Source organism: Charadrius vociferus, unplaced genomic scaffold (assembly GCF_000708025.1).
Source record: "Charadrius vociferus isolate BGI_N301 unplaced genomic scaffold, ASM70802v2 scaffold49, whole genome shotgun sequence".
In the NCBI taxonomy this organism is placed as follows: domain Eukaryota; kingdom Metazoa; phylum Chordata; class Aves; order Charadriiformes; family Charadriidae; genus Charadrius; species Charadrius vociferus.
In genome coordinates, this window is record NW_009661375.1 from 1,323,158 (window position 1) to 1,335,875 (window position 12,718).

Genomic DNA, 12,718 nt, shown 5'->3' on the forward strand with positions numbered 1-12,718 from the left:
CCTGGAACAGACCGCTTCACCCGTTCAGCTGCTGTTCTTTTTCTCATTTGTAAAGTAAAATGAGCGTTCCTCAGGGTGCCCGGGCGATAAAAAGCCCGCGTAGCGCTGGGTGTTACCGGTACTGCTGCTGTCATTTACGTCGTTGTTCTTACTGTATATCCAGCAATTGGAACTTGTTTCTTATTCTTTGCAAAACTTCTTATTTCCTGCTCTGATCTCACTAAAGCATTTCATACCTGCTGGATTCCTGCTGCCGTCGTCATTAAAAATGGGATGCAGATGATTCATTTTGTATTGAGGCTCCTTAAGTTTTCCCTCGCTGTCGTATGCATTGGACTAAGCAGTTGCCCACAAGTATTTTAAGTGAGAGTCTAATCCCTGAAGGCGAATTAAAAAGTCCGGTCCTGCATTCGCACTGGCTTTCAGGGAGGAAGATTTTATGTAAAGTTTTAAGCTTTTGAGCATTTTGGTGGATTTGCTTAAAACGCTGCACACTGGCGACTTTGCCTTGTTGTGCGGCTGACTTTAATCCCATCTGCTGGACTTGGAGCGCACGAAATGCAGTGCATAACAGTAAATTGGAACGTGCGTTTTTGTAAGTAAAGATGAAATTTTTGCCATTTTTGTTAACCACAAAAGCCCCGCCGGGAGCAGCGAGGCTGTTCCATTCCAGCCTGTGCCCCCGTCGCGTGTGCCTTGGTGCCCCGGGCAGCGCGCTGCTTGGGTTTGTAAGGCGCTACGTGGAAATACAGGCAAATTGCCGCTTCGCTTATTTATTCACTGCTGATGGGTACCGTGTGTGAGTTATTTTTATTGCGGTTTTAAGGGACAGTCTTAGAGGGAGCAGAATTAGAAGTATGTAATTTAGAAGTTTGAATTGTGAGGTTTATTTTTTCAAGGAGTCTCGTTGGTAGGGTATGGCGATTTCATTTCTCTCGGCTTGTAGGTATGTCCTGCTAACGTGCTGGGAATCTTCTTTACTTGGAAGGCACCTGAAGGTTTTCTGGAAACTTTTAAAGCTTTTTGTCTATATTCCATAACCATAAAAAATTCTATTTTTAAGATCTTATGTGACAAAGTAAATATTATAATGATCTAAAACCGATTAGAACACACTTATAGCCATGCTGGTCATCTCATGACTGTGCCACTTCCAGTTTTAAGTTCTGGCCGTGCTTTATTTTCTGATGCTTTTGTGAACCCCATTAAAACATGAAATACTAAATTTAAACTCCTCAAGACACTGGAGCATTTAACTGCTGCCTATTTGCTCCAGTCATTTAACTTTCAAGACACGGTAGTCCGTTAAATTCCCGTGCACTTTATCCTGCGCGTGGAACATCCAGCAGCGCTCAGAGCTGGCTGCTTTCGCCTGGCTGTGCCGTGGCTCTCCCCAGTTTGCCGTCACTGGTTTCTCGCTGTCGAGCACAGCTTGCGTCGCCTGGGCCAGGCTGTGCGGTGAGGAGAAATTGAGTTACGGACTAACAGAGAACTGCAGTTTCATAGCGCAAGAGTTTTTCTGGAGTTCTCAGTTTCAGAGTTCATCTTTACGGTGAACTGAGATCTTCAGTGAAATTAAAAAATAGGTATTTTTATAAATGAATGTACTATGTGTGTGTTAGACTACAAATTCTCCATTCACACAATCGGTATGTTGAGTGAAGGAGGGTTTTACGCTTAACACGATGCTGTTCTTTCCAATACTGAATAAATATTTCCATTTCTGTTCAGACTTCTCTTTTCACCTCTGTGAGGAGCCCTGTCTACGAAAGGGGAGAGCAGAGTTCATGTAGCATGGAAATGATTTAAATTACAGATTTTACTAATTAAATCAGAAAGCAGGAAACCTTTACTTAAAGCATGATATTTTATTTGCTAAGTATTTACCTTCCTCAGATTTTTCCTTTAGCTGCAACCGGTTCTCATTACAAGGTGATGATATTACCAGATACAGTTTTTAGAGTAAATCTGAAGCATGCTTTGTCCACACTTCAAGTAACTGCTGTCTGTTTGAACACTTACATAGTTTAATGTACATAATTCAACATGTTAATGTTTAATTTTCAAAATTGATGACCAGTGCAACTCTTTACCAGTTTGTTTTGTTTTTGTTTTTGTTTTTTTTTTCCCTCGAGTGGGATTAGTGTCAACCTGTATTAGAGTGAGAATGGAGAACCAACTAAAATGTTTTCTAGTGCTCAAAATACTTAAAGTATTGGGTAGCTGGGGAAAGAAAACCTTCATCAAAATTGCGGTTTGCATTTAGGAATCAACTGCCTTTTGTTAATGAAGGGAGTCTGGCCGTTCGTATTGCTGAGCCACAGCGCTCTCTGCTACAGTTTAAGGTTTTAAAAAATAGTCACCGTTTTTTTGTGTGAGGGGTCCGAGTGTTCGACCTGTTGGCCTGGCAACTCGCCCCTGGTTTCACAATGGTGAAAGGCTTTGTCTCTTCTCTTACCAATCTTTTAACAAAGGGTTAGGTGAGACTGCTGAAGGTTGGAAAACGGAATTAGTTGGTTTTAAAACTCACCTAATGCTTTGGGTTTAGGCAGTTACCCGCCGCGAGGTGGCCGCAGGGGGATGAGTTTGAAGGCCCCAGCGCCATGTCCCAGCCCCACAGCTCCCGTTCTCAGCACTCCATGGCACCCCTGCCGCAGGGCACGCCAGGCCACCGTGGAATAAGGCATCTGCCCGGGCGCTTTCTGGCCGTGGGTGCTCCTTTTGGTGCCTTCCGTGGCTCCCGTCGCCCAGCCCTGCGGTGGCCGGGGAGCTGGCTCCGGCACGGGCTGCGGCCAAGGCAGGGAGAGCCGGACCCGCGGGCTCCTGCGCTGCCCCACCGTCACCAGTCCCGCGGTGTAGGAACCACCACTGCTTTTTGCTCTCTTTGTTGGTGAAGCTTTCTCAGTGGGTATACGCGTGATGAATCCCGTTTGCTTCTCTGGGTGGATGATACGGCTCACGTACACACTCTCTGGGTTTTCATTGTCTTAAGTGATAGTGAAGAAAACTGCCTATTTTCCATCACTTTTGTCTTCTTAAACATATCAACAGTGGTTTGTGTAGCCTTATTGTGAAGAGACAGGTCTGGGCCGCGATGGGGTCTGGGTGGCAAAGTTACGTGGGTAATTCTGCTGTTTGTACCGGAGGGGTTGTGCATTCGTTTCCCACACATGAATGTTTCTTTATTTTCCCTTTTTCCTGCAGTTCTCTACATCCAATGATTTTCTTCATTCTTCAAAGTTAAGGCCCTCTCAAGGAGTACCGGTCAGCGACGAGTTATTTTTTAGTAGAAAAAGAGCTTCAAGGAATGTATTTCAGAACAGTATAGATTTTAACTCTGAGCATTCTTCTGTTTGTGCTGGTGAGTATTAACACAGGAAAGTGTTTGATCTGGTATTTACAAAATAGATATAGAAGAACCTGGGCATAAATTTGTAGCTTCTGGAGCATGATTTATCATTTGTTGATTGTTTGTGTGGTTATTTATTTTCATTTACTACAAAGAATTGAATCCTGGGCAGAGGGCTGTGCCTCCAGCTGAAGTAGGCGGCAGCAGTCCCTCTTCTGCTCCTGGAGAAGCCATCTCGGGACTGAGACCACTCTTCTCCAGTCCTGCTCTACACACAGATTTTCACCAGTTTTAGATAGACCCAAGAAAGTTTATAGATCAGCTTTTTTTTGCAGAGAGCAAGACCAAAAAGAAATCCACTGTGGTTATGTGACCAGATGTATTGAACAAAAGGACTCGGGAGATATCCCTGAGATACAGAGCTTTCTGGTGCTTTTGCAGAATTAGGAAAAAAGAGGCACCATGTAATTCCGAATAATTCAACCAACATTCTTTCACACTGTAAAATACAATATGAATTGCAGATAAAGCGGTAAATTAAAAGGAGGCACAGAATTTTACTGACTTCTGAGCAGGAGTACGTTGTTGGCTGGAATAGCAGTTGTTATCCTGAGAGGTGTGCTGTCAAGGGTTAGCTGGCAGTGGCAACAGCATATGAAATACTGGACAACATGTTGGGAAGGTCACATTTATGTATGGTAGGCTGTTCAGGAGAGCAGAGGAGTGCGTATCTGTTCTAGATTTGCATATTACTTCTCCTTGCTTTGTGTAAGCAGCTAGGGTGGAAAGCTGGCTGAAGAGCAAGTGCTAAAGATTCTTTTAAAAAACTGACAAAGTCTTGTTTTTGAAAATGGGGTTTGTAGAAGACTGTAGGTATAATGCTCTGCTTAATTTGTACTAGCAATGTAGACTCAGTTATTTGTATTTTGATAGCCAAAGGCACATGAAAAGACCAGGCAAGACCAGACCTGCTTTGTTCTCTTTGCTTGGCAGTAGGTTACGTTCTCAGCTTTGGCCGAGGAGCGCTGACACGTGTGGCATGCAAAGTTTCCTCGCTGCTATGCTAGGAGTGACATCACGCTAAAGAAACTCACTGCATTGTGGGGGGTTTAAGGTGTTGTCTTCCCTTTATTGTCATATATTCAAAGAGGGGATTGTTCTGGGTTTTTCTTTTGACCCCCTACAGTTCTCAGTTGGCAAAGTGCCCTGGAAGAACAGCCAGCTATTTTTCCAGTGTGTGCCTATCAAGAGTACTAAGAGGTTGCATAGAAACTCTTGAATTAAAGACTTTCAAAGTAGTTATATTTTACACTGAAAGTTAGACAGAGTCTTAATTCACTGTTAAATACTATTTATATTTTCCATTGAATACCATATGCTAAGAATTTATCTAGTTATCTGTGTTTTTCTTTTGAAAGGTGCTATGGGCTCTCATCAGCCGCAAATTTCAGGGAAATGTGGAGCGCTTGGATACACACAGACACGTGGGAAGAGTGGTAGTGTGGACTCTGATTTACAATTTTTAGGATTAAATAGCTGTCAGCAAGACAAAGGTACGTGGATTCCAACTGTATCGCAAGTCCATGTATATCAACTTTGGAAATATCTCTTTATTTCTGTGCTGCCTTAAGAAGTAAAAACTATTACTAAAATACTATTCCGTCCCTATTCAGACGTATTTGTGCCTCCCTGCCTTTCATTCATGGCTACTAATTTGCCACCCACACCTTTGGTATCGGACTGTATCCGTGTGCTGTATAAAAAGTGGTGCTGCAACAGAATCTGAACTTTTTTTGAAAAACAGATTGGTTTAAGTTCTGTTAATGTTATAGCTCAGATCAGTCCAGCCTGCTTACCAGCAGGGGCCAGGTGGGAGCCTCGTCCTCCAGTACCGTACCCGTTCTGGTCCTCTCTGAGGGCTGGGAGGCAGCCGAGGGGTCTCGGCAGGAGGCGGCAGAGCCTGCGTCGTTCCGCTGGCCACCACGGCCGGGTGGAGGCGACCTCGGCGCGCTGCACAGCCACTGTGCTGGCGCACATAAAGCTTTTAATTCTCCTATCGTTGCTTTAATTTGGGGTGGTCTCTGTACAGCTTTTCCTGGGCAGATAGGCAGGGTGCTGTTGTTCCAGGGGCGCTTCCTGCTGGTGAGCGCACCTTAACCCTGGGGCGGGAGGCTAAGAGAGATCAGGACCTGTAACACATCGAAACTTGTCTGTTCCTCACTAGTAATAATAATAAAAATGCCAGATGTACACTTAGTGAAGGAATAAACGCACTGTCTAGAGGAATAGATGGTAATGGAACCAAATCTGTGGACGGAGCTGGTTTGAGTGGTCCAGACGTGCTGGGCAAGGGCCAGAGCTGACAGGCTCCTTGGAAGCCGTATAGGACCTTCAGCTACCCAGTTTGCTCCTGGCCTCTTATGGGCTCCGGATACTGTGTTTTTCTCATGCCGATGGGAAGAAAGGAGAAATTTCCCCTTTGTTCGTTGCCTCTGACAACCAAGTTGATGTGCTCTTCTCTTAGCCTCGGTCTTCAGAAGGCTGTCAGGAACTTTGTTAAAACTTGGCCTCTTTTGCACGGCTAAAAGTTTGAGTGCGTGTGGGGAACACGCGTCTGGTTTTCATGGGAAACAATTGAAACAGTCTAGTTCCAACTTGACACTTTCAATTTTTGACCTACTGCTTTCTGGAAAAAGATATTTTTTTTTTTTTTTTTAAAGAAGTAGAATTTATAACATTTGTGGTTTATTTGTAACACTGAGTTTTGAGACGTGTTTGCAAATTTTATGCTATGCAGGCTTGGAATATGGAGCGACAAGCAACAGAACCATGTTCAATCTACTTGCCTCACTCATTTGTTTTAAAAAGTAGCATTTCATAACATGACTGCAAAATAGCTTGGGCTCAAACTCATTTGATCAAATGAAGATAAAGGAAATTGATATTTTGAGGGACAATGCAGTTTGCAAAATGAAGTAGGCTGATTTGGGGAGTTGGACTAGATGATCTCTAGAGGTCCCTTCCAACTCTGAAAATTCTGTGATTCTGTGATTTGTCTGTTTGCTTGGGTAGAATGCTGACCTTTCATTTCGACTGTCTAGGGCGTGTATTATTTCATTGTAAATTACTGTAATAAGAGCTGTCAAAGAGGCTACTTACCACAAATACTGTTCTCTTTTCTTTGCTCAGTTTGTGCCAGCCTAAATTTTTCCAGCAAGACCCAGAGAAGTTTTTGCCATCAAGCAGAGCATACCGGGTCCCTGCAGGGTCCTACTGCAAGGCAGGGGGCCTTCATTCTGCCGTCCTACCCTCTGTCATCGCCCAGGAACAGCCCAAAGCACGGCTCCCCTCCAGCGGACTCTCCAAAGAAGTCCCAAGATAATACCATGAACTTCGCCAACTCCTGGCCTCTTAAAAGCTTTGAAGGGCTGCCTAAGCCTAGTTCACAGAAGCAGCTTCTCAGTCAAAAGTCAGGAGACGACACAGGTAGGAATGTTGTTCGATATAATGAAAACGGATTTCAGGTTTGCGTTTTGAGGGGCTTCAAGCAGTGGTCAGAAAACCTACAGTGGGGAATTACACAACACCCCACTTGCAACTAGAAATGTGAGGGTTTTACAGCTGTGCTAGTCGAGTCACATCACTGGAGGCTTCTTCTTAAAAGTGAAGTCTCTGTATTTTCGTAGTTTTATATACTAGCACGCTTTGTTCCTTTTGTCTTTTAAATATGTGAGAGAAAGCATAATATCCGTGCGACAGCTCTGCTTTCCTTGTCAGTAATGCGTCAGTGAAAAGTTTACCTTCCAACTGATATAAAACCAAATTCCAAAATCTAGCACTTTTAAAGAAAGCCAATACAGAAATAACTGTTACTTTTCATATTCTAATTAATATCTGTGCAAGAAAATATTACTTTTTCCATTTTGACTTTTTGCCTCTTTATGTGCCTTTGGAAACCTATCTATCGGATTTCACACACTCAGAATAACAGTTACAAACAGCTCCATCGCTGCTGAGTGGGGTCGGTGCAGGTTTCATCCCCCGTTACGCTGACAGCTAATGGCAGAGGTTGCTGTTCCTGCGCCAGTTTCCTCTGTCTCCGAAGACCTCATGCGCGCATCGGTTAACCTGAAACAGTTTTAAGTTTATTGTATTACAGTTGCTTAAACAATTTAGCTGATTTCTTTCAAATACTTACTAAAGGCAATCTTACTTTAGGTTAAAAATAGATTTAGTATCTATTTAGCTTAAACTGATTCCTAATCATTCATGAGCGTACCTTCTGTAAGTAAAGTAACAATTTCACCATACAATTTTGCACTGATTTAAAGAAATCTGTTTTAAAATTCATCTTCATTGAGACACATATTTTTCCACATATATAGAAAATTTCTAAACTAATTTTTGGAAGTCATTGGGATGCATCTAATTTTATCTTGCAGATGAGTGTTCATCACTTGCTGATTTTCTGTACATTATCTGTAGGCATTTCAGGTATTTTCTGTTTCTTTAGAATATCTTTATTGTTGTTGCAGCAGCTTACAGGAGCACCAGTCTTTTTTATTTAATTAAGAAAGTTAAGTACTTGTTGAAGATACTAAGTATACGTTGGTATGCATGTGCATGAGACACTAGTTTATATTTTTTAAAAGGAGATACTAAAAGTAGAAGAGATGGGTAACTGAGCTTGAAATGCAGGGAGATGGAAAAGGTAGAGTCAGGAGGTAACAGAAAATAGCATGCAAGGATGCAAGTCTGGCAACATCCCAATGGTTTGGTAAAATTAAATATTGAAAAATGTGTGTAAGTATGTATTCAGGAATGGGGGTTTGGCACATTTAGAAACTTGATGTTGGAAGAGGAATGTTGAAAGTTTCAAATTATGAATGGTATAAAAATAAAGTTGGTTAGGGAATCACATCTACTTTTGTAGATAGTTCTCTTGTTGAGGAACTTCCTTTCATCTGTGTGTGTGTAAGTGTGTATATTTATACACATGAATACATGCATGCATGAAGGAGCTGAGGAAGGGCTTCGGTGACATCAGGTTTCAAATAAAATTGTTTTATAATGCTCGTTGTGTAGCCGACTACTGCAGGCTGCTGAAGATGCCTAAAGCAAGAATTTATTGATGAAGGAAGTGGAGGTGCGTACCGGGAGGGTGGGTCAGCTAGTGTCAGACCTCTGACCGAGGAACTTCCTAAATACTCCTACGTATTTAATTCCTAAATACTCTTAAGTGTTGGTTCCTTACCTTGTTAGGGGACAGGCCTTTTGTCCCACTCAGTACAGCTGGTTTTATGTTCTTACTGGTTTTACTCATTTTTTTTCATATTCAGCCAAACAAAATGTCCTTGAAATGTATTTATAATAGTAAATAAAACTGGGTGTGTAAGTATGTTTTCTTTATCACTCACCTCGTTGTAAAAGGAGTTTTCTGGTGTGATACAGAAATGAGACATGAAGTTTACTCTGGTGAGTGCTGTGTTCCTGCTGGCCCTCCAAAGGACTGACATCTGCTTGTGTCTTCTTCAGGGGAGAATTTGCAGGAGAAACAGTCTCCTCTGCAGCTGAAGCCCACCCTGGTGAGACACCCGGCCTCCCGCAGGGGCCTGAACGGGACCAGACCCGTCCCCCCCATACCGCGCCTGGCGAGCCCGCTGCCCGATAAGGTTGAATTAAATGTGACAAAGTGGAGAAACGAAGAGTGTGAGGACACATGGCTGAGTGAAGCGGATAGGACGCTTGCAGCTGATCTCGCAGAGCTAAATGTTGATGATGAGGAAGTGGACCAAGAAGAGGTTGGTTTAAATACGACCTATCGCACTTTTAACAGTTGAAATATTGTAAGTTTTTTTCTAAGCAAGAGCTACAAAATAATGTTTCTGACTTAAATTTCGTGACACTCTCATCAGTATGGTGACTTTTCAGTGAGATACCATTGGGTGTCTGATAGAAGCGAAGTAAAGCAATAAACACCAGTGTTGAAGTGTACTTCCAGCGTTTGTTCCCGACATCTCAATTTCCCCTGTTTTTCTCAGAGCCAAAGTTGTTAATGTTTTCAGTTATCGTAGTACCATGGCAGAACTGCAGGCCTTTATACAGCTTTTGTTCTCATTATATTGCCTTCATTTTAAATTTAATGTCAGATTTAAGTAATAATCCTCTCTTTAGTTATAGCAAAGGGCCCGAAATAACAAACAGCTTCCTTGATGAAGGTTCATTTGACTCAGCCTGGGAGTTTCCTCCGCCTCCCGGCTTTGCTGAGGCGGGCTGTCCCTGATTCCCACGCAGTGGGATGTCCCAGCCCTCTCAGAATTTGGTCATTTTTTCATGGAGTAAAATGAGAAGAACTGATGGGAAGCTGGATGAGTGCGGTGTCACCTGCAGCTCTTTGCTATGACACAGACCCATTTGGCAGTAGGTTTGGCAGGTCAGCATCCCTCCTGTATGTGGAAATCCACTAGTCATAATTTGGGCCTATTATGTGTATTCAGTGGCCAATGTTTTGAGCGTGCTGCTCAGCCCATGACTTAGAAAATATTTGAAATATTTAATACCTTTAAAAATATCTACCTTCTGTGACCCATGAGACTTGTCAAACAGACTTATTGTAGCGTTTCCCTTTGCTGGTGTGTATGGAGCCTATCTGTGTGCCAGCCCCGGCCGCTGTGCCCAGTGCCTGCCGAAGGATCCTGGCACTCATCCTTGCTCGAGTCTCTCTGATGTTTGAGAAATCCCAAAGAGCTGCACCGGTGCCGAACATAGAAAAATGCCGCAGAGGCATGGCGGATTATTTCAGGGGGTGGTGGAGAGGTGGAACTGTATCCACAGTACCCTCAGCAGTACACATCCACACCACTGCGGCGTTAATTATGTGAGAGGCACAGGTAGCACGTAGGATTGGATCTTGTATGGTCTTCCCCGCATGCTCCCCTGCAACACGTCCATATTGCAGTCACAGTTCGTAGACATTGTTTGAATCTCAAATCCTGTCTTTAGTCCCTGTGGATCTGAGAGCAGTTGCACTTGGACTTAATGGCTTTGCCTGACTATCTTTATCTTCCATCCTGGAATCACTACTGAAAGTAATTTAGGTGCTAAAGGATAAGGGAAGAACTTTTTTTACATCAAACATATTCAGTAAAAAGAGGAAAGAATATGCAGCAGAGCTGTCGTCATTACAGATTTTCTTGCTTATTTGAGTAGGAGCTGTGCTCGCTGGGCACAGTTTTCAGCATTCACTTCTGCCTATTTTGCATCTTTGTGCAGTTCAGGTGTGAAAATCCCGAGGTCCCAGTTGTGTGTATTAGCAGCCGTCAAACGCTTCCTTTAGTCTGTTAAAAAAGGTAAGAGGAGCTGGTTTATTTTTGCCGGAATCTGTTCTTGTGTTTTGCAAAATGAAGGTAGGATACAGTGTCTGCGGGAATTTGCCTTTAATAGCGTGGTTATTCTTGTGAAGCCAAACAGTGAAAGGGATTGTTACAGTACTGCATAACCGATGTAAATATTGAGTCCCATTGCCCAGTAGAGGTATGGGTGCTGAACTTCCGTGCCCTGGACGCTCAGAAACATCCTTTCTTTTGCTTAAAAAAAGTTTTTTTCCTATGCAGTGAATAAAACCTGTCATTTTGTTTTCAATCCCGTTTAGATGCAGAATTCACTTAGATCTCTACGAAACAGTGCCGCTAAGAAGAGGGCAAAGCTAAGCAGCAACATTTCAGATCTTGAAAGTCCCGATTCTGCTCTTAAACTGGATCTGTCCGTGGATTCCCCCTCCCACACTTCCTCCCCGAGCGTGGGCTCCTGCAGCGAAAGCGGAGTTTACAGCCAGGAGTCTCTGACCTCGCCTGTGTCCACAGTCCCCCAGAGGAGGAGAATAACGTGAGTGGAACTCGAGTGTTAACGCTGCTTTGAAATTCTTACACCCAGTCTCTGCTGGTGGTATTCAAATCTTAAAGGGAGTGCAATCCGTAATAGATTTTTTAATATAAGATTGCTTTGCTTACTAGCTTGATTTTTATATGTGAATTATTTCCTGTCTAAAAATATATTGCTCTTTACAATAGCTGCGTAATTGTATTATTCTAGTTTGTGCTGGCTTTTAATTTGACAGAGTTCCCCTGTGCAGCCACAGTAACACAGTGCAGTTGGCGAAGTCCTGCCAGTGGTAGTAAATATTTTATTAAGGCTTTAGCCTGCCATAGCAGGTATGTGAACCATAGCCTAAACAAATGAGTAAGAAGAAGAATGAGTTAAGAGGAAGGATAAGGTTTGCTTATTATAGCCTGGAATCTGAATAAGGAACGGATTGGTTTTTTGCAATAAGAGGGAGACAATGTAGATGTTTCTTACTATTGTGAATCCTGAACTGTTCCCATTTTATTCCTGACCGATTGTTGTTAATTTAAAATGCCTTCACAGACCTCTTGTAAAAAGCAATAGTGTGATGACACGCGCTGCTCTGATTGTAAAGAGCAATGACCCAATTGGTGATTAGCAATATAAACTGTTTTATTTTTTAATGAAATAAAAACGTTTTTATGGAATTTTGCAAATTTTGCAGTACAGAATCTCCTTTTCAGCTCTGAGAGCCCATGATAAAGCTCCTTGCAGCTCTGATCCAAAGATATCTTTTATGATTGTGGCTACTAAATGCATCTTAATCTAACTGGCATACAACTGTATTGACAGAAGAGGAAGGAAGAGAGGGAGTGTACAAAATAAAGGTTTTTGGGACAGACGGAGACCGGAATGATTCAGAAACGGAGGATTTTCACAGCTGTTAAGTCTTTTTACTGCTGAATCACAAGTTTAAAAGTAATCTTAAAAATGAAAAATGCTAGAACACCTAAAAAGTCAAGACTGTAAGATTCTATGTATGATGTTCTTCCAGGCATGGTTTTGATTAGGACGTATTCAGTACAACATGCCATTTCCATCATTCCGTGACACACAAGCTTAATGTTTTACAGGATTCGAAGATAGGGGAATTCTGAACTAGCAAGGAAGAGAGGGAACAGCTGGCAGGAAGACTGAATCTGTAGAAGTGACAAAATATATCCCAGAAGACCTTAAGAGCCTTGGAACATTCATAAAAAATTCAGAGAGTTTAGTTCAGATGCTGGTTTGTGAGCACTGGAAATTGGCGTTTTCTGTTCCCAATAGCTGTGTAGTCGGGCAACAAAAATGTAGGCTTCTCCTGTGTATTGGCTTTTAGAAGGATCAGTTTATCCACTGATAGACTACTGTAAGCGATGGGAACTTGATACTGGTATTAGTGAAGTTTCTGAAGCGTGGGATTTCCTCAAGATCTTAAAAGCCAGTCCTCTAGTTACGCGCATTTCGGTGCGAGCAGACAGTGGAAGA

The 12,718-nt window shown here is 42.6% G+C and overlaps 1 protein-coding gene across 1 annotated transcript in view; it reads left to right on the forward strand.

Moving 5' to 3' along the window:
- Positions 1-12,718, forward strand: part of FAM179B (family with sequence similarity 179, member B) — a 48,776-nt gene that overhangs the window by 12,014 nt on the left and 24,044 nt on the right. The window contains exons 3-8 of the mRNA XM_009893920.1: positions 3,205-3,361; positions 4,768-4,902; positions 6,539-6,873; positions 7,792-7,843; positions 8,885-9,150; positions 11,001-11,233. Coding sequence (XP_009892222.1) covers positions 3,205-3,361; positions 4,768-4,902; positions 6,539-6,873; positions 7,792-7,843; positions 8,885-9,150; positions 11,001-11,233 — 1,178 coding nt within the window. The remainder of the gene's footprint in view (positions 1-3,204; positions 3,362-4,767; positions 4,903-6,538; positions 6,874-7,791; positions 7,844-8,884; positions 9,151-11,000; positions 11,234-12,718) is intronic.